We start from the raw sequence: 21,302 nt of genomic DNA on the forward strand, positions 1-21,302 counted from the left end.
AAATTTCGAGAAAGATTTTTTATTCTTGCATTGTTGGCTCTTTTGTATGGGCATTTGGTGGTTGATATGTGGGGTGAAGGAATGGGTATCGACTGCCATCTTTTGGTTCAAGTACAATAAATCCTATTGAGTTTTCTAGTCTGAGAAAGCAATGGAGATTACAGTTCTCCACAGGAAAGAATGATTGTCGGAAATGGAAATGGAATTGAGATCGGGAATCTGTCGTGGGAGAGAATTGGGGTTTTTGGGTGAAATGACAAAAAAAATCCCTAATTTTAATGGTCTAGCAGAAAGTAATAAGGGTAATTCAGTGAATTAAAAAATGTGTAGGTTGTTAACCTTGTTAACCTACAAGTCTACAACCTTCGTGTTAGCAAAACTCAATATATATATATATATATATATATATATACTAGTTAATAAACATCGCACTTCACATGGTCAAATAATTTGTTCTACCCAATGGCTATTTTCTGCTCGCACCATCGAATCTTTCTCTCCGGCTAGGTCCGCATGCATTTCTGGGTTTACAAGATTTGTTTCAAAGTATCTTACATGTACTGATCATTGGAAATAATATTCTTCAAACATAACATTATTTATTTCACACGCTAGCTAAAACTGGTTAATATTGCTGAATATTCATCACACAAGCGCGCGCGCACACATATAGAATAGAACCATTGAACATCATAGATATTCTACTTCTTGAGAAGGTACTTCTCTATATCTTTGATCACATAAAGGAAATAACCCAAGAAAGGGAGGGGGTCAGTTTTCTTCTCGTACTCAAATCTCACTGTAGTCCACTGATCTTCACTGAATGTGATGACAATGAAGGAATTATACAAATCTTTCCTATCTCCTTCAATCACTTTCCAAGTGATTGATTTCTTTTGAGGATTAATGGCTTCGATCATGTCCTTAACATACTTTTCTTTTCCATCTATAATAGTTAAAATAAGAAAATACAAGAGATGTTACTCCTAATTTGAATGTTCAATTCCTCATAAAAGATCTGAATAATGATAAAATAATATCTTCAGTTCGTTTTTTTCCTCATTTTTAATTATCATTTTCCATAAATTTATCTGATGCTCATGAAAATACTGAGCTACTTTTTGTCCTGAATGGAATTATCTTTAGAAATATCAAAACAACAATTCACATTATGGAGAGTATGGGCATCAGTTGGAAAAATTATAGATTTGATTATATTGTAAAAGTTTTTTTTACAAAATGTTTGGAAAACATTTTCTGATATTTCTTTGGTGAGTGAAAGATATATTACGAAATCATATATTCAAGACTATAATATGAAAAACTCCACGAGTATTTTAATTTGATAGTACTTTTGAGTGCTAAAGATTAATAATATCTATTAGTTGGAGCGAGTAAAATAAAGTCAAAGATTAATATAGTTTTAATTAAGGAAATAACTTCTGCCCACAAGTGAAACAAGTTATTTCTCTTTTTTGATACAAAATATTTTACTTGGAATATATTTATGGTAACCAAAGCCATAAAAATCTTCTTGAAAAATCATACCCATAACGAAATACACCTAAATATAGGAAAAATGACGCAAGCTAATCATATTGAGAAAAAGACGGGAGAATTGTGTGTTACCCTCGATGTATTTCCAACTAACAACCGAACCAACCTTTAGGATTTCACCTTCATGGATCTCAAAATGGTTGACATGAGGACTTATATTGGGTACAAGATCACTGTTGGTGTGAAAAATATCATGAATTGGGTGTCCTCCACACTTCACTTCTATTGAAGAAATCAATTTGCCTTTCACACCCATATTTTCTTCCTCTCGGAATAGCAATAAGTTGTGAAAAGAAAGTGGCGAGAAAATGTTCAGAATTTGTAGCCTTTATATCAAATTTTATATTAGTTAGCTGTGAAAAGCTAACTAGTGCCTAGTAGAAAACATTATCAACCACATATCTATATCACATGTTATTAGTGGGATCGAAGGTAAATGTTGATTCATTTTGTGTATAATTAAGTTCTAGTTTAGTTATAAATTTGTCTTTCACAATGAAATTTTATGTACACATGCTAATTAAGCGATGATGAAGATACGTTTACAACTAATAAGGTATAATATTCGTTTTGTAGTCAAGATTGAGGTTTACAAATATGCGGTTCTTAATTTAAAGATCACAAAATTATGAATATTAATTTTAGGTAGAATACATTGACAATCTCTTAAACTTGTCAGTAAATTTCATTTTGACACTTAAACTATTGTCTGTTCCAATTGAGAACTTGAACATATGATAAATTGTTCTTATTAGACGCTTCGAAGTCAAAATTTTGAAAAACCTTTTGCGCGTGTTCTCAAGCCCCATTGCATAGATAAGGTAACACTTAAAATATGTCACTTCCTTTTGTTATACGCATTAGCCTCAATAAGCCGTAAAACTACATGCATGTTTCAATTGATCAATGCTGATGTGTATAACTAAATGAGAAGACATTTTTTTTATGTGATAAACTTATTTACGTAATGAGTTTTTGTGAACTCGCACAATTTTTTTTTTCAAAATATGAGTCTTAAGTGTTTAATAGGAACACTTTATCATGTGTTCGGATGCTCAGTTATAACACGTCATAGTTCAACTGTCCAAATAAAATTTACTGACAAATTTAAGGGGTTGTCAATCTATTCTGCCTTGAATTGGTTTCTAACTTCAATTTTCGCTATTAATTCTTTTTCAATTTGTTGTTGTACAATCTTCAATGTTTCTCTATTAATGATGATTACCACCTAAATAGACGCTTCATGATATAAATTGAGGGCCTCCACCAACGTGATAAATATCTCAATGGTGATAGCTTCACTTCAAGTTAATAAATGTATAAACTTAAATGTAGTAATAAGTAGGTTGGAGCATAAATTAAATTTCATGCAAAATATCAACACCAACTTTTCCTTCCTATACTTACCCTCACTACCATAACAAAAATATAGAAATATGGTCTCTAAAATATGGATAGAACTTAAGTATTGTATCAAAAAAAAGGTAACAAGATGAAAAGAGATGGAGATAAGGGGTGTGTTTGGTATGAAGGAAAATAATATTCCTTGGAAAATGTTTTTTAAGAACATGTTTAACTGAAAAATAAGAATGTAGAAATATTTGTCCCAAAAGCATTTCTATCTAGAACAACATGGTGTGTTAGAGGGTGGCGGAGGAGACAATATGTGGAATGTTACTTGTGGAACTTGATTAATTTACTTAGTTCTACTAGAGAAGTCATTTTCCTCATTTTAAAGGAACTTGTTGTCCTAGATAATATTTTTCAGAAATTTAGACTAACCAAATATGAAAAAATTGGAAAATGTTTTCCTCCATACCGAAAACATCCACGATTTACATAGGTTTATATATAAAACGATGCATTACAAGTCTAGCAATCTATCCAACATCTTTTTCATGTTATTAAGGGGTGAAAAGAAGTTCTTTGGCAACCAGACCAACAACATGGCATAAACTTTGGCTCTATAGGGATTGGCATCAACAGGTGTGTGTAGAATGGTGTTAGTAACCTTGAAGTGGAATAGGGAAATCAAAAGCATACTTTGCAAGACGGTGAATGCAAATAGGACCAATTGGTCAAAGAAGTTGGATGATGCACTTTGGGCTTACCATACCGCTTACAAGACTCCAATTAGCATGTCTCCTTATCGATTGGTGTTTTGTAAAACATGTCATCGATTGGAATGATGCCTCTCACTTGAGAATGGAGCAATCGAATGAGTTGGATTAATTCAGACTTCATGTTTATAAAAGCTCTTCACTCTACAAGGCCTGCATGAAACACTTCCACGACAAGAAAATCTTGAAGAGTGAGTTTAGCCCCGGGGATCGAGTCTTGTTGTTCAACTCAAGATTCCGGTTGTTCCAGGGAAAGTTCAAATCCAAGTGGTCGGGTCCTTTTGAAGTTACTCAAGTATTTCCACATGGTGCCATCAAGATTGTTTGCCCAAGCGGAAATCAGATAAAAGTGAATAGGCAATAAGTTAAGCATTACTTGGGTTTGCCAAATGAAGTGTAGATAATTGAGGTGAGCTACCTCAACGAACCATAAAGAGGGTAAAATAATCATGTCACGATGTTAAATCAAGCGCTTCTTGGGAGGCAACCCAAGTTTTACTTTTATGTTTTGTAATTTTTGATTATTTTTGTGTTGTTTTGATGTTTGTTTGTGTGTTAGGACTCAAAAGGTTGAAAAACTTGGAAAAAGATGGAGTAAGTTGAGCAGAAACTCAGGCTACAAAATGTCCATTTTACAGATTGTCGAACTGACTGTAAAATATTTTACGGTCCATAAAATGGACAGTAAATGGGGAAGTCAAGTTTGACTCACTAGAAATTGCAATGCCAAAATTTACAGACCGTAAAAGTTTCTACGGTATCTTTTACGAGCCGTAATTTTTCCATTAGCCACGTCATCAGGTAAGTCACTTAAGGAACAGGCCATAAAACCTGTTTACGAAGTGTGAAATGTGCCGTAGAAGTTGGAAATGGTTTAAATACCTAATCCAACTCCTACTCTTTCCCACTTCTTCAAATTCAAAACGTACCCTCTCCCACTGTAACCGACGCGATATCCTCTCGCTTAACTCCCCAATATCACTAATCATCACTCTCTCACTACTAAACATCAACACCCATTCGTACACCAACAGTTGAAACACTTCTCTTCGGTTTTTCTCGCAAGCCATCGTCAAATTCTTCAAGTTTTGTCAACTAGCAGGTATGTTAATGTTTCATCCTTTCTTCTCAATGGTACTCTACATATTATTCTTTGGATTGAGAGTAGTTAGGATGTGAAGCATTGTTCCTTTATCTAGGAATCACGCCTAGGGTTTAAATTTTTCAAATTTCAGCCTTTGGTGGGTTCGGTGTTTGAAATTGCTTGTTTGATGTGGTTGAGGGGTCGAGATTGGTGCGGGTGCTGCTTGTAATCAACTGGTGTCCATCAATTTATTGAGTCAGAGGGAATTTCAAACTGTATCTTTAGAAATGGAGTAAGGTTAGTTATGCCCGCCACCCCAAAGGAAAATTGGGAATTTTTCTCATAGGAGATCAGAGCGTTTTTCCTTGGAGATGGAAAATTCGCCCACCAAGTTTTATCAATTTGCAAATTCTTCCTCAGTTAGTTAAAAGAATGAAATTGGCTGATATTATGACAATACTAGGTAGCATAGATATCATTATGAGAGAAGTTGATCATTGAAATGATAATTGATACAACAGAAATAGAGACTATCAATTCTTTTTCCAAATTGGAATCCTTAAAAGAAGTCTATGGGATCATGTGGATGCTTGTCCCTATTTTGACTCTTGTATTAGGAATGCAACTGTTCGATGAATTGATTCCATGGAATTGGGGGTGGGTAAAGTCTGAGTGTTATGTCCCGTAATTTTAAACATTGGGACAATCCGGATTAACTATGTTAAGGTAGGGCCAAGACCATTCCGGGACATAAAGTCGGGACTTTTGACTTTTGATTTTGTTGAAAGATATAAGTTGTTCATGAAATTGATGGCATGGAACACCTAGGAAAATTTGGGACCAAATGTGATATAGTTGAAAGTTGCAAATCATGCAAAAACAAGGCCCTTGGCCGTGTGGTCCTTAATTTGGTCCCACACATTTTGTGGCCAATTTTAATTGGTCCAACCCATGTGTGGGCCATGGACACTTGGACAATAATTATATGAACACAAAAGATGACCAAGTAGTCATCTTTTCCTCATTTCAACCCTTAGAAAAAAAAAAAAAAAGCAAAAGTTGAAGCCAAGGAGGCTCTCGGCCAAGACAAGGGAAAACCCAAGTCCAAAACTAGCCATCCCAAAAATAATCCCTTGGTACAAACCCACTAATTTGAGGTCCCTAAGTAGCGTGGAAGCGTTGTTCGGGTCATCCGACCTTTCGTTGTGTCAATTGCAAACCCTAGCCTATTTGTGGAGTTGAAGAAAAAAGGTAAGATTTGATCTTGTTTTAGGTGTTATAAATGTTGTATGCATGTTGTAGTATGCTAAAATGGATGAAAATCATGAAATAGGGTGTGTTGGAAGTGAGTCGTGTGTAGGGTTTGTTAGCCGCGTGAGGTGTGTGTAGGTTGTGTGGTATTGAGGTGATGAATTGAGCCTATGTAGCATGTTTAATTGTTGTAGTGTGTAGGATGGGCAAGAATCATTAATATATGCATGTGTAGTGATAGCCGAATGTGGGTCATATTATGTGCTAAAGAACGCGTTAATGTCGCTTAGTGTTTTAGTGGTTGTTGTGATGACTTTTATGTTGGAAATGAAAGTTTAATGACGCAAATTGATATGGTAAGTGTTGTGGACTGATTTGGAGAATTATATGCAATTAACGTAATTTTTAATTTTTATGAGAATATCATTGTTAGGATGTGAATTGTTGTTGCAAATCATGACTTGAAAGTTGGAAGTGTGTATAAGTGAGGTTCTCAGGTTTGGGGGCTGTTTTCGGCAAAATTGGAGCAGTTGTTGGAAATATTGTGAAACTTGTTTGAAATGTCCTTGAATATTGTTGGTATGGGTTCGGGTGGTATTTGAATGTATGAGCGGTAATGTGGCTTGAACATAAGCCGTCGAATTGTATATTATGAATGTTGTTGAAGGACGAAAAAGAGAGTTATTAATGTTGTATTGCTTTTCGGATTGATTATTAATGTTGCTAGGTTGGTTATTGTTGTTGTTGTTGGTGATTGGCCGAGTTGAATTCTCGGGGTTGGCCTATTTACAGGGGAAATGCTGCCCAAATTTCTGTAGAATTTAGTGCTAGTTTGGAACTAAATGCCTAAATGCCTATAACTAACGTTCGACATATTATGACCTATTTGTAGACCTTGGGGAGCCCGAGGCGTAGGTTGGGATTAGCTTGAGTTTGGGCTAGCTTGGAGTGCGTACGAGGTATGTAAAGCAACCCTTCCTTTTTTTGGCATGCCTTAGTTATAAATAGGCTATGACACGAGCCTCGAGGAAATTCTATTCTCGCAATCCAAACATGTTTATGACTTCTGTTCGTCTCTTGGAACTCGTATGTTTGGTAATGAACTATGGGCCCTTATGCCTTTGGAATATTTGATTTCCAAAAATTGCATAGAATTTAGTTTACAAAAGAATTTGGTATGACTATTATTTCGACTTTCAAATATGATCATTTTGCTTATATTTGAGTCCATGATAATGATTTTATGCATATGGTTACTCACGACTCTACTCGTGCATTCTGTTATATCTTTCGCCGAGTCCCGAGCCGGTTTTGTTGTCGTGCGCACTTTGATATACTCCGGGGTTATGCTGTGTTTATGGTTCACCGAGCCACTCGCTAGAGGGTCGGGTTCCGCTTATATTTGGTGTTATGCTGTGTATGACGTTATGCTGTGTTGTGATATGTGACGGGGATACGGAGATTTGAAACCTTCTGGTGTTATGCTGTGTTATGGCGCCATCGACGGGCGGGCGACCATATTCTTCCGTACCCTATGCATGACTTATATTTTGAAAGTAAACATTTTGATATGTTGGGCTTGTACTTATTTTCTGTACTCTATTTCGTTTATGCCTCAGATATGTTTCTGTATTTTCTGCTTTGCATACTCAGTACATATTTCGTACTGACCCCCTTTCTTCGGGGGCTGCGTTTCATGCCCGCAGGTACAGACGCACAGTTTGGTGATCCACCAGTTTAGGACACCCTCTTTTGCTGTTTGGAGTGCTCCTATCATTCCGGAGCCTGCCTTTTGGTATATATTCGTTCTCTGCATATGTATATATTTGTTCAGGGGTACGGCGGGGCCCTGTCCCGCCATATGATTCGGTTGGTCTATTTAGAGGTCTGTAGACGTATATGTGGGTTGTGCCTACTTCTGTACAGGTGTGTTTGTATGATCCCACTTGCCATGGCAGCCTTGTCGGCGTGCGGTTGCTTATGTTTTGGGCCGTTGCGCCATTCGATAGCCTTGTCGGCTTTTGATATATATGTACATATTTGGTTGCGTTTGAAATGCGTCTGAGATAGTTTGATATAATGTGAGGCAGCGTGTGATATTTGTGCCCGTATACGCTATCTGTATGTGATTCGGATTGGATGAGTGTGTTCGGGTGCCCAGTTCGGGCACTAGTCACGGCCTACGGGGTTGGGTCGTGACACTGAGTAACCCAAGTTCATAAAACCCCTCATCATATTAGGGTGTATGTGCATAAATTAATGAGATTTTGTGTTCATATAGAGGGGTGTTTGGATTAGATGTGCTTAGCTGTGGTATTGTGTGAAATTTGGAAAAATTAACACTCAGTGGTTATACAGAGTTTTTCACGGACAGTAAATTCATTTACGGCCCGTGAAATTATACCGTAAATCAAAGTTTGAAAAATGCAATTCCGTTAAAAGAATTACGGTGGGATTTACGAACCATAATTTTTTTTTACGGATCGTGAAAATCCACCGTAAATTGAAGGTTGAAAAATGCATTTCTGCTGTAGGATTTACGGCAGGATTTACGGTCCGTAAAATAATTTCACAGACCGCGATAGGTTTTACGGTCTGTAAAATAATTTCATGGATCGTGAAAGGTTTTACGGCCTGATAATCCAACCTGAATCTGAGAAGCAAATCTTTGAGTCTTAACCTTGTTTTTCTTTTCTTTTTATTTTTCTAGGCTTCTTTTCTTGATTACATTTTTATGAAAATACCAAAAATAGTGTTTTGTCATTTCTAATGATAGTCCTGAACAGGTATGTGTCCAAAGAATCCATTCAAAAGGGGATCATCCCAACCAATAGGTAGAGGAAAAGGCAGGCCGAAAATCGCATCTAGACTTAGAGATGTTCCCACTGACACCAAAGAGGATGCGGTTGAGGTACCCTTGCAGCGAACTACTTGGCAACGAAAGGTTGCGCTGACTCATGATTCCTCCCAGTCTGAAGAGGTGGAATCCTCTTCATCTTCGGCCAGTGCTAGTAATCAAGGCACTGAACAAGAGCAAGTTCAGCAATCTGGTAGCCCTGACCAGTCAACAGGTAGTCCATTGGATGACTTCGAAACTCAGAGACGACAAGAGGTTCGTATGAAAGAGAAATCTGATAATGCCGTCCGGTTCTTGATTGAAGGTTTGAAAGAATTGTTTGAACAGGGTTTGGAGCTGGTGAATGCAGGTGGGAAGCCAAGGAGACGCATCTGGGAAGAGCAACAAATAAGCTTTCATAGTTTAGAGGTGTTTCCCACTATCCGAGCCGTTTTGCAACACTATAAATGGGAATTCCTTAATGATTATTTGGGGGAGGGGGGGGGGGGAGGGTATATTCCAGTTCTGGTTCATAAGTTTATGCTTCTTATGGGGCAACAATGCAGAAGCTGCAGAACAAATCTCAAAGGCAAAAGAAACTGAAGCGGTTGGACATGGTAGTAGTGCGGGGGTAGACATTGACATAACACTAGAAGCCATCAACTCATTGTATTATGGGGCTAATTATAGGGCACCGACCAACTTGTATGAGATTAATTACAAGCTTGCCATTTGTACTAATGATAAGATGTCTTAAATGCCATGGGTTGCCTCGGTAATAGCTCGAAAGGAAGATCCACAAAAGGGACCTCTCACTTGAGGCAAAATTTTGGTGGACCATCATCACTAACCATATTCATCCCACTCAAGCTGATAACTCAATCACCCCATATAGACAAATTCTTGTGGCAGCCATCATGTCCAAATATAACATCGATGTAGGCCTCTTGATTGTTGAGGAAATTCGGTTGCGAGTATTGCACCCTCAAACTTCATTGATTTTCCCATGCCTCATCACCCGATTGTGCCAAAGGGTAAAGGTTCCTTGGCTGAAACTTTGGGATCACTACATCAAGGAAATCCATGTGTATGACCTCATGAAGAGCAAAGATGAACAACTTAAGACTTCACAGCTGACCGATGATCCCATAGACACTAAAGTGCTAGTTCAGCCTGGGTCACAAGTTGAGTTACTTCTTGACACCACCCCAGAGTTTACCAGTGGTACCAACATTGAGGTACCACCTACCACCACTGGTTATGCCACCGCTAAAGCACCATTCACTGCTCAGGCCGAAGCCTCCTCAGCCGACCCCGCACCACCAGCAGTTCAGCCTACACCGGCAGCCCCATTATCTGGGCGAGTGATCACACTCAATGTTGAGACTTTCAGAGAATATGCAGCTAAGATAGATTGGGCTAATCAACAGATAGACAGGGTGGTGGCCCAAATGTAGTCATTTGTAGATAGGGCGATCAAACATGCTTTGAAGCCATTATAGGAGTCCATTGAGAAATCACACCAACAACTTCACTCGAGAATTGATGGGTTCGAGACAAGATTTGTTGAGTTGACACGAGGAACTCCCACCACTGATGTGGGGAAGTTTCGAGAGGAGTTGGAGAAATTGAAGGCCGATATGTTGGCATTGCAGGTGAGGGATATGGGTGCTTTGGGAAGCATGATTTTTATACCGGTGGTGGAGTTGGAGTTGCCACGCATTGTGGATTTGTTAGAAGACTTTCCGTCATCACCGGAGGATAAAGGAAAGAGGAAGACCTGGAGGATGATGAGGTGGATGAGGATGCACTACTACAAAACTGGCAAAATTCGACGGACAAAAAACCGACGGACTGTGTCACTTTGAAAAACCGATGGAAAACCGACTCCGTGCGTCGGTTTTGTGTATTTCTAATGTTTTTTTTATTTTTTTAATTAAAAAACCGACGGACAACGTCGGTTTTTTCCGCAAAATTTTGAAATTATAAATCCGCAAAAAAAAACCGACGTGGGATGTCGGTTTTATTAAAAAACTTTAATAATAATTAATATAAAACCGACGGACGACGTCGGTTTTATTTTTAAAAATATTTTAAATAATATGCCATTCAATTTGTTTTTTTTTAAATAATAAACAATTTTTTTTAGGAAACCGACGGACAGGGTCGGTTTCCTCTTCTTTGTTTTTTTAATTTTTGGGTCAAATCTGGTCAAACGTGCGGGAAAAACCGACGGACAGGGTCGGTTTTGTCCGTCGGTTTTTCTTTAAATTCATACCAGACGGGTCTCATACCCATTTCTGCTCCCTCTTCCAAATTAAAACCCCCATTCCCCCAAACCCTACCCGCCGCCCCCCTCCCCTCCGCCAGCGCCGCCGCACATTTTTTTGCCGCCCAGCGCCGCTTCCTGCGCAGCCCGTTCCCACCTACCCCAAACCCATTTTGAAGTTAATAAATTGAGGTTAGTTTCTCTTAAATTAGGGCATTTAAAATTCTTTTAATTTTAGTTTTATTTGTAGATTTTAGGCCTAATGCTAGTCTATTTAGCTTTGTTAAACATCATTTGCAATGTTATTAATGTTGAATTTGTGAAAAAAAATGTAAACTTTATTTGACTAATTTAGTTGTCATTTTTTTTTTGGCTTGAGATTGTGCTATATTTCATGTTCTTTGTCAATGCATTTGTGTTAGCTTAGTTATCATTCTTTGTAATATTATTGATGTTTAATATGTGCAAAAATGTATACTTTAATTATTTGACTAGTCTTTTTTTTTTTTGGATTGTGCTTTTTGTTAGAATTCCATAAGTTATAGAATTGTTATTGATCATTCTAAAGTTAGAATTGGTTGGGATTGTGCTTTTCAAAGTTTGAATTGTTAAGTTATAGTATTTCTATAACCTCAATACTAAAATGTAGATTTTATTTCTCTAGATTTACTTTTTAATTTTTAGAATTGGTTGGAATTGTGCTTTTTAAAGTTAGAATTATTAAGTTATGTTAGAATTATTAAGTTATAATATTTCTATAACCTCAAAACGAATATGTAGACTTTATTTGACTAGATTTACTTTTTAATTTTTAGAATTAAAGTTAGAATCCATAAGTTATTAAAGTTAGAATTGTTATTGAGAATTCAAAGTTAGAATTGGTTGGGATTGTGCTTTTCAAAGTTAGAATTGTTAAGTTATAGTATTTCTATAACCTCAATACTAAAATGTAGATTTTATTTCTCTAGATTTACTTTTCAATTTTTAGAATTGGTTGGAATTGTGCTTTTTAAAGTTAGAATTATTAAGTTATGTTAGAATTATTAAGTTATAATATTTCTATAACCTCAAAACTAATATGTAGACTTTATTTGACTAGATTTACTTTTTAATTTTTAGAATTAAAGTTAGAATCCATAAGTTATTAAAGTTAGAATTGTTATTGAGAATTCAAAGTTAGGATTGGTTGGGATTCTGCTTTTCAAAGTTAGAATTGTTAAGTTATAGTATTTCTATAACCTCAATACTAAAATGTAGATTTTATTTCTCTAGATTTACTTTTCAATTTTTAGAATTGGTTGGAATTGTGCTTTTTAAAGTTAGAATTATTAAGTTATGTTAGAATTATTAAGTTATAATATTTCTATAACCTCAAAACTAATATGTAGACTTTATTTGACTAGATTTACTTTTTAATTTTTAGAATTAAAGTTAGAATCCATAAGTTATTAAAGTTAGAATTGTTATTGAGAATTCAAAGTTAGGATTGGTTGGGATTGTGCTTTTCAAAGTTAGAATTGTTAAGTTATAGTATTTCTATAACCTCAATACTAAAATGTAGATTTTATTTCTCTAGATTTACTTTTCAATTTTTAGAATTGGTTGGAATTGTGCTTTTTAAAGTTAGAATTATTAAGTTATGTTAGAATTATTAAGTTATAATATTTCTATAACCTCAAAACTAATATATAGACTTTATTTGACTAGATTTACTTTTTAATTTTTAGAATTAAAGTTAGAATCCATAAGTTATTAAAGTTAGAATTGTTATTGAAAATTCAAAGTTAGGATTGGTTGGGATTGTGCTTTTCAAAGTTAGAATTGTTAAGTTATAGTATTTCTATAACCTCAATACTAAAATGTAGATTTTATTTTTCTAGATTTACTTTTCAATTTTTAGAATTGGTTGGAATTGTGCTTTTTAAAGTTAGAATTATTAAGTTATGTTAGAATTATTAAGTTATAATATTTCTATAACCTCAAAACTAATATGTAGACTTTATTTGACTAGATTTACTTTTTAATTTTTAGAATTAAAGTTAGAATCCATAAGTTATTAAAGTTAGAATTGTTATTGAGAATTCAAATTTAGGATTGGTTGGGATTGTGCTTTTCAAAGTTAGAATTGTTAAGTTATAGTATTTCTATAACCTCAATACTAAAATGTAGATTTTATTTCTCTAGATTTACTTTTCAATTTTTAGAATTGGTTGGAATTGTGCTTTTTAAAGTTAGAATTATTAAGTTATGTTAGAATTATTAAGTTATAATATTTGTATAACCTCAAAACTAATATGTAGACTTTATTTGACTAGATTTACTTTTTAATTTTTAGAATTAAAGTTAGAATCCATAAGTTATTAAAGTTAGAATTGTTATTGAGAATTCAAAATTAGGATTGGTTGGGATTGTGCTTTTCAAAGTTAGAATTGTTAAGTTATAGTATTTCTATAACCTCAATACTAAAATGTAGATTATATTTCTCTAGATTTACTTTTCAATTTTTAGAATTGGTTGGAATTGTGCTTTTCAAAGTTAGAATTATTTGATGTGTTTATATCGTATTTGATGCGTTTAGATAGTGTTTGATGTGTTTTATTATTACTTAGGGTGATTTTATTTTATTGAGAATTCAAAGCTAGAATTGGTTGGGATTGTGCTTTTAAAAGTTATATTAAATTAGAATCCATAAGTTATTAAAGTTAGAATTGTTATTGAGAATTCAAAGTTAGAATTGGTTGGGATTGTGCTTTTAAAAGTTATATTAAATTAGAATCCATAAGTTATTAAAGTTAGAATTGTTATTGAGAATTCAAAGTTAGAATTGGCTGGGATTGTGTTTTCTTAAGTTATATTTTAAGTTAGAATTCTTAAGTTACAATATATTTCTATAACCTCAATAATTTGTGCGTATATTTTTGTAGATAGATCGTATGTGGATGTATAATATAAACAATAGTGATCGTGTGGGTGTACACGATGAATTTGTTGACAAGTTTACACACATGCAATGTCACTTCACCCTTTTCAAAATGAAGGGGTAATTAGGTGTGCTTGTTCTCGTTGCCGGTGTAAGAAGTATTTGAAACCGGAAACGGTTAGGGTTCATTTATATAGTCGTGGAGCTTATATTTTAGTTTGGATTTCATAATGGACTTATGTTTTATGCTTTATGGACTTATGTTAAAACTATGTAGAACTAGTTAATGGTACTTTTGGTTGGACATTTAAATATTTTTGAACTTTGAAGGTCTATTTAGATCGTATTTGATGTTTTTAGATAGTGTTTGATGTGTTTTATTATTACTTAGGGTGATGTTATGTGTTGTAGCTCTTTTAGAATTGATTTGGAGCATTTTAATGCTAGTTTTGAGCAGCTTTTGGTACTGGTTTCTGTGCAGGTGTGGTTGCAGAAAATGCAAGATTTGCATGCTGGAAATTTTCCAGAAAACCGACTCAGTCCGTCGGTTTTCTGGAAATTAATTCTTAATTTTTTTACAAAACCGACGCACTGTGTCGGTTTTTAATTAAAATAAAAAAATTAAATAAAAAACCGACGCATTGCGTCGTTTTTTTTCATAAAATATATATTAATTTTGTATATGATAAAAAATCAGAAATTAAAAAAACCGACTCTGTCCGTCGGTTTTTTTAAAATTTTGAAATAAAACCCGACGGACTACGTAACCGACTCTGTCCGTCGGAAAAAACCGACGTGGTCCGTCGGTTTTCGAAAAGCGAGGCTATGTAAACCGACGGACCGTAAAGGGTCGGTTTCCGGTCGGTTTCATTAAAAAAACCGACATGGGCCGTCGGTTTTTGGCATCAGTTTTTTCTGTTTTTTTTAGTAGTGATGTGGTGTTTAAGAGGGTCGTTCGACAGTCTGGGATTGACGCACACTTCACTGGGGCTTCTTCCAGTCATTCAGCCACACTCGAGGGCATCACTTATGTTTCGAAGACATAGTCATCCCCACCCGAGGGCGTCACTTCTTTTCCGGAGACACAGTCAGCCCTACTTAAGGGTATCAATCTTGCTCCTGTGGCTGATTTTATGGGGCCGAGCCATTCAGCCCCACCTAATTGAGCCACTGACCCAGCTTCCGATTTTGTTGCGGCCCATACTGCCTAGGTGGAGACACCTCGAGATGATCATAGCGCCTAGTACGCCCCAAGGTGCTCTTACCTTATGTTTTTACTTTATTATGCATTGGGCACAATACATGCCTTTCAGTTAGGGGTGGGGTATCTCATTTTGCTTGTATCCTATGTATATATGTGTTGGTGTACTCCCCTTCGCTTTTCTTTGCCATAGTTCTTTTCCCGAGGGTGTTTAATTTTTGTTGAACCTGGAATGTTTAGGTTGTTTTGCGTAGTCAGGTTTAGCAAAGTGTATGACTTATATGATGTAGGTTTGATTAGTTTATGGCATGTATATGTGTTTTTTTTCTTTGGAAATGAAAATGTACCCTTCCGAAAATTTTAGTTGTGCATAAATACTTGAATGGTGAATGAATAGGAGGCATGACTCATTTGATGACATTGTGCGTATTAGAACCAGATTTGTAATGAGTTGTGGCTTTGATTGCTTGGTTGGGAAGTGAAAATAATGAATCAGTGAAGTGATCCATGTGTCATGTGTTGTTAGATTTTGTGTTAAGTCTTGTGCATTATGTAGTCTAGAACTTTCCCGGAAAGTGTTTCAAGACGAAATCATGAACTACACTTGGTTTGAAAAAGAATATTAGGCTTTCTTTGTACCTTCTTCTGTGCCTTAATTTGCCTACCCATGCATCTTATCTCTAGTCAACCCTGTTTGAGCCTATAACCCTTCCTTTGCCACCCATGTGGCAAGAGTTACCCCTTTGATCGTCATTGAATCCATTTTCGCATATCCTACCTCCTTTAGTGTGTAGGTAGTGCAACTTAGGCCTAAGTTGGGGGTGGTGAGAGTAGTGATGTGGGAGTCATGTAAAGGGTGAATATATATATATATATATATATATAAGAGGTATGCAAATTGGTGGATGAGTAGTTCTTCCCATTCCAATCGAGTATATCCACCACCATAAATGTTAGAATTGGGTCGATGACCTGATTCTGGCAGATGTAAAGATGGCTAGAGAGGAGACGGGAAAGGTAGCAAGGACTGAAGCAGCCACACTAACATCTATCTGAGAAAGCAGTAATATATATATATACACACACAAAGAGTGATGAATATAAATAAATCCTCCTTCATATTTCAAAAAGAGAAACAACAAAAGATAGAGAAGGAAGAAAGGAAGAATAAAGTTTGCGAATAAAGGGAAGACTAAGTGGTGGAATGAAAAGTGAGCAAGGGTAGAAAATCGTTGGAAAAAGGTATGAGCAAGGTTGTAACTTGTAGCACTTAAGGAGGTTTTGAGTCACTATTTCCTAAATTTGCCCTACCTTAACCCAAAGACTACACTACAACCCGCAAGTCCTAATTGATTTCAAACCGAGTGTGTTTATATTAGTGGAGAAGTACTTGAAGGGAAAGCCTATGGTACCGCGCTAGTGCACTTGTACATTCTTGTGAGTGTGAGTGTTCTCTTCTCCGTTGCCTTTTGTCCCTTGTGTTATTGTAAATATGTGTGTTTTTGGGAATTTCTTAGGTCTTTATAAGGACACGGGATTACAACACTTAGCACAAGAAACACTTCTCGACCTAAAACTCTTGGTCGTTTCTCTTAAACTAATAGCATTGTGTCAATAAGTGAAGAGTCATGGCTATTCTCTCATCCTTGAGTAAATGCACCAGTTTTTAATTAAAGAGGAGGGAAATCTTGTGTCAAACACATGCCCATGACTAATTGCTATCATCATTGTAGTCATGTTTACTTTGTGAAGCTTGATTGTTCATCGTGAAGTTGTAAGTGTCGTTTTGAGTTGCTTAAGGACAAGCAAGGATTTAACTTGAGGGTGTTCACGTGCCATAGAAATACAACACATTTTATGCCTTTTTACGTAAAGTTTTACTTGTTTTTAAGTAACTTTTTATCGTTTTTGATGTCATTTGCCTTGTTGTAGGTATTTTGGGCATATGATGGCAAATACATGGAAAATAGCATAAAAAAGTCCCAAAAATGTGAAGTTCAGAAGAGGTAGATTTAGAGCATGATTTTATGGTGGCTTATACGGTCCATAAAAGATTCTACGAACCATATTTCTTATCCCACACATCAACAAAAACAAATTCAAGACAAGTCAAAGTACGGTTAGGATTTACGGAAGGTATAAAATTTTTACGGGCCATGAAATCCACCGTAAAGCTACAACAGGAACTATTGCACGAGGTGTCATTGTACGGTGGAAATATACAGTCTGTAAAAATGAAGCGTGAAAAGAAGTCCTAATTTTAAGAATTCAATTTTTACGGTGGAAGATGCAAATTTTACGGATCGTATTCTTGTTTTATGGTTCGTATTTCTTTTGTCGGGAAAGTTTTGTCTGAAATTATTTTCCATGTTTGGACCATTATAAATACATTTTTAGGGTTTGCATTCATTATTCTGACTTTTACTCTTGGTCTTTGAGCATTCAATACATAGAATATTAGTTTTTGGTCGCCTTTAAGAGGGAATCTTGCACTTTTTGTTATCTTCTTCATTACAACTTTGTAAGCTTTATGAATCCTTTTTATATTCTTGTCTTTTATTAATGAACGTGAGTAGCTAACCCCATTAGCTAAAGTTGTGAGACCAAATGTGTTAGTTATCTGATTGGATTTTGCATTCAAACTTTATTAGTTAATGGTGTTTTCTATTAACTCTTCAAGCTTGAATGACTTTTAATGGTGCCCAACATTATTTGTGCCTAAATACTGTTATTTTGCTTGGAAAAGAAAGTAAAAGTTAGGAAAAGAGTTAAATAGCAAGAATTTGGGGATTTAAACCCCATCTAATAGCTTGAGCTAGGAATATTAAAGCTAACTTGAAACTAAAATGGGTGCTCACAATTTCTACATTCTAAGGCTTGGAAAAACTTAGAAATAATATTTATCAATTTGGTTAGAAAACTTTTGGTAAACAAAAGAAACCCATTGTTTTACTACATCGAAACAAACTAATGAATTGAATTAATACCCATTTGCATTACTTTCCTTTGGAACCACAACCTTAGTCCCTTTATCAGTCGATTAAATTTACAACAATATTTCTCTAGTAATTAGCATAACAATCTTCAAATTAAACAATATTTATGCCCCCTTCCCTAGAAATATAGACTAATAGTCGAGCGTTACACTTAGTAAGTACATTTCTTCATTGTATTCTATGTGGGATCTACATTTCTTCATTGTATTCTCTATGGGATTATACCCCAACCTTGTTAGGTTCTATATTTGACCAACGACTGCTTTATACCTATTTAAAGGTGTAATTTGGGCATATCAAATTTTGGCGCCGTTGCCGGGGAATACGATCTAGAAATTTACCAATTAGTGTAAAACTCTACTTTTAGTCTTTATTTCTGTACTTAATTTTTGTTATTGTTCGTGTTGTTCAGGTGAAATGTCTAACATCTAATTCGATGATGGAATTGTGGGGAGATCGGGTATGCAGCCGCAATCCGCCTGCCCTCACTTTAAGGGAACGCGAGTTTTCATGTCAACAACACGATGTTGCACTTGCTCAACACTAAGGGCCTATTCATAGGTCTACCCACTGATGACTCGAATAGGCACCTTAAGAAGTTTCTTGGGATTTGTACCACCAATGTGCACTCGAACGTCTCAAGCGAGTTGGTCAAGTTGAGCCTTTTCCCGTTCTGTCTCACGAGAGAAGCCACCGCATGGTTTGATGATCTTCCATCCGGTTCTATCACCACTTGGGAGGAATTGACCGAAGCATTCCTCGAGAAGTTTTTCCCTCCATCCTGGATGTTGCAACCCCATGACGAAATCAACAACTTTCGTCAACTTCCTAATGAGGCTCTTCATGAAGCTTGGACTCGATTCAAAAAGAAAGTCAAGAGTTGTCCAAAGCATGGGTTGCCCGATAGTGTTCTTCTCCAAACATTCAATCGGTCACTTGACTCGGTCAACAAGTCGGTGGCTAACAATATTATCGAAGGGTCCGTTATGGACAATTCATATAATGTGGTGAGTGCTCTACTCGATAAATTACCGAGACCAAGGAAGCTCGGCATACTAGAGTGGCGGAAGTTGTTGGAGGAGGTCCCTCTAAAATAGTATTGTCTCGAGAGACAATCAAGAAGGAAGAAGAGAGAGATGAAACAATGGCTAAATTGGTCACTTAAATGAAGCTTCTCACAAAGCATGTATTGGGAGGAAGTACTAAACGGGTGAATGTGGTAAGGTCTTGTGAAGAAGGCCCTCAAGATGAACAATGCTTCCAAATGTATGATGAAGAGGCTAATTTTGTCAAAAATCAAGCGGGGGGTTCCCGGCCTAACTACCAAGGTTCCAATCAAGGACCTTGGAGACAAGGTCAAGGGAATCAAGGCTGGAACAAAGATCAAGAAAACTCACAATGGCGGGACAACAATCAAGGTAGTTACAATAACAATTACAATAATGTCACAACCTAATTTGACATAAGTCGTGCTGGCACTTACCTTCCCCACCTCGGTAAGCGAACCCTTAACCCAATGATAAATAAAAACATAAATAAATAATCGAGCAAGCGGAAAAGGATAAATACATAAGTCTTACAATACTATATAATAGAAATAGTGCGGACTATGGAAAATACCCCAAGGGTCTAGTCTAAGTTATACAAGAGGATCTAATAAAAATATACAAGTCTGGAGTAATAATACATAAATCTGTCTGTCTCTGAATAGGAATAGTAAGACATAAAATAGGAAGAGTCTTCAAGGCAGCGAACGTCTGTGCTCACCCTGGAAACTCGCAACAATGCTGATGACGACGATCAGCCACGAGAGATGGAAGCAGACCCAACCTGATACTCTGCATTCATAAAGGAATACAACAAGTGCAGGTCAGTACAAAACAACAGTACTGGTAGGCATCATCGGCTGACTAAGCATAGCTAACATAATTCAGATAATAAAACAAGATATACATATAAACTAACAAATATAAGTCAAATAAAATCGAAGCCAAGTACATGTCATCGCCTAAGTGGAGCATCTAATCCCAAATGTGCCAAGACTCAATATATCAAATCTGAATCCAACATCAGAAGTACAACACCAAATTGTATCAATGTAAGCCGTGATGCAATACAATGCAATAATGTACAGATGCAATGCAATGCCATGCAAATGCTATGTACACATGTACTCTAGACGGAAATATCGACAGCTCGGTAACACAACCCCAAGTGACTCGCGAAGTCTAAGTGCCACTCGTCCCGGATCTTTGCCCAACAGACAGACGAGACCCCGAATCTTTGCCCACAGGGGGTTCTCAACGGCACCACTCTGGGTGACCCGCGAAGTCCATGCACTCACTCAATTCACAATTCCAGAACTAACATCGGATATCAGACTCTCACTCACTCTCATTTTAAAAAATTGAGCCAAGCTCATCACAATGTTTCATCCAGTACCAATAGTGTCTAAATAGTATATCATGAATAATACGAATGAGAGTACGTGCAATGCATGTATCAACATCAATACTCATGCTCAATATCACAAGTACCAACAATGGTACTCCAACAATATATCAACATCACAAGTACCAACGGTGGGTCCACCAACAATATCATAATCAAGATGGAACAACAGATTCTAATTTCTACCAACCACACGTGACATCAAGCCAACACAATAGAACAATCAAATGACAACACAACGGGGTGGCTAGCCCCAATCACGCAACAGGGCCCAACCTAAGACAATATCCAACCCAACTTCATACCCGAAGGTTTACATGCTTTCTCCGATGATATAATCTAAATATATGCTTCGTTATACGAAGTATCACCAAGGGTAAGCCATAACCTACCTGGATGGCCGAATAGCAACACCAACAATCAGTCTATAGCCTTGTCCTTCCGTTGAGCCTCAATAGCAAAGAAGTCTAGGTGTGTTCGAAGTCTAGATTAGAAATCATGAAGAACGATACTAATATTGCTATCATTCAATTTAGGTCAAAACCAACCCTAGAATTTGGGGAAACGGGGCTCACAAGGTCAAAACAGAAAATTCGGGAGTGAAATATCAAATTAAG

At 36.2% G+C, this 21,302-nt stretch overlaps 1 protein-coding gene and 1 long non-coding RNA gene across 3 annotated transcripts; one reads left to right on the top strand and one right to left on the bottom strand.

The window, feature by feature from the left end:
- Nucleotides 1-564: 564 nt before the first annotated feature.
- Nucleotides 565-1,872, bottom strand: LOC132615852 (kirola-like). Its single transcript, XM_060330449.1, has 2 exons — nucleotides 1,630-1,872; nucleotides 565-946 (listed from the first exon to the last, which is right to left on the bottom strand). The coding sequence occupies exons 1-2, from the start codon at nucleotides 1,811-1,813 to the stop codon at nucleotides 702-704; spliced, it is 429 nt and encodes a 142-aa protein (XP_060186432.1). The 5' UTR covers nucleotides 1,814-1,872; the 3' UTR covers nucleotides 565-701.
- Nucleotides 1,873-3,454: 1,582 nt separating this feature from the next.
- LOC132616078 (uncharacterized) lies at nucleotides 3,455-10,818 on the top strand. 2 transcript variants are annotated; one of them, XR_009572978.1, is made up of 4 exons: nucleotides 3,455-4,779; nucleotides 6,905-6,971; nucleotides 7,719-7,807; nucleotides 8,799-10,818. It is a non-coding gene; the product is annotated as an uncharacterized LOC132616078 (long non-coding RNA). The 2 variants fall into 2 exon arrangements; XR_009572977.1 differs by lacking the exon at nucleotides 8,799-10,818 and having other exon boundaries at nucleotides 7,719-8,686.
- The last annotated feature ends 10,484 nt before the right edge of the window (nucleotides 10,819-21,302 follow it).

Source organism: Lycium barbarum, chromosome 10, assembly GCF_019175385.1.
Source record: "Lycium barbarum isolate Lr01 chromosome 10, ASM1917538v2, whole genome shotgun sequence".
NCBI lineage: Eukaryota > Viridiplantae > Streptophyta > Magnoliopsida > Solanales > Solanaceae > Lycium > Lycium barbarum.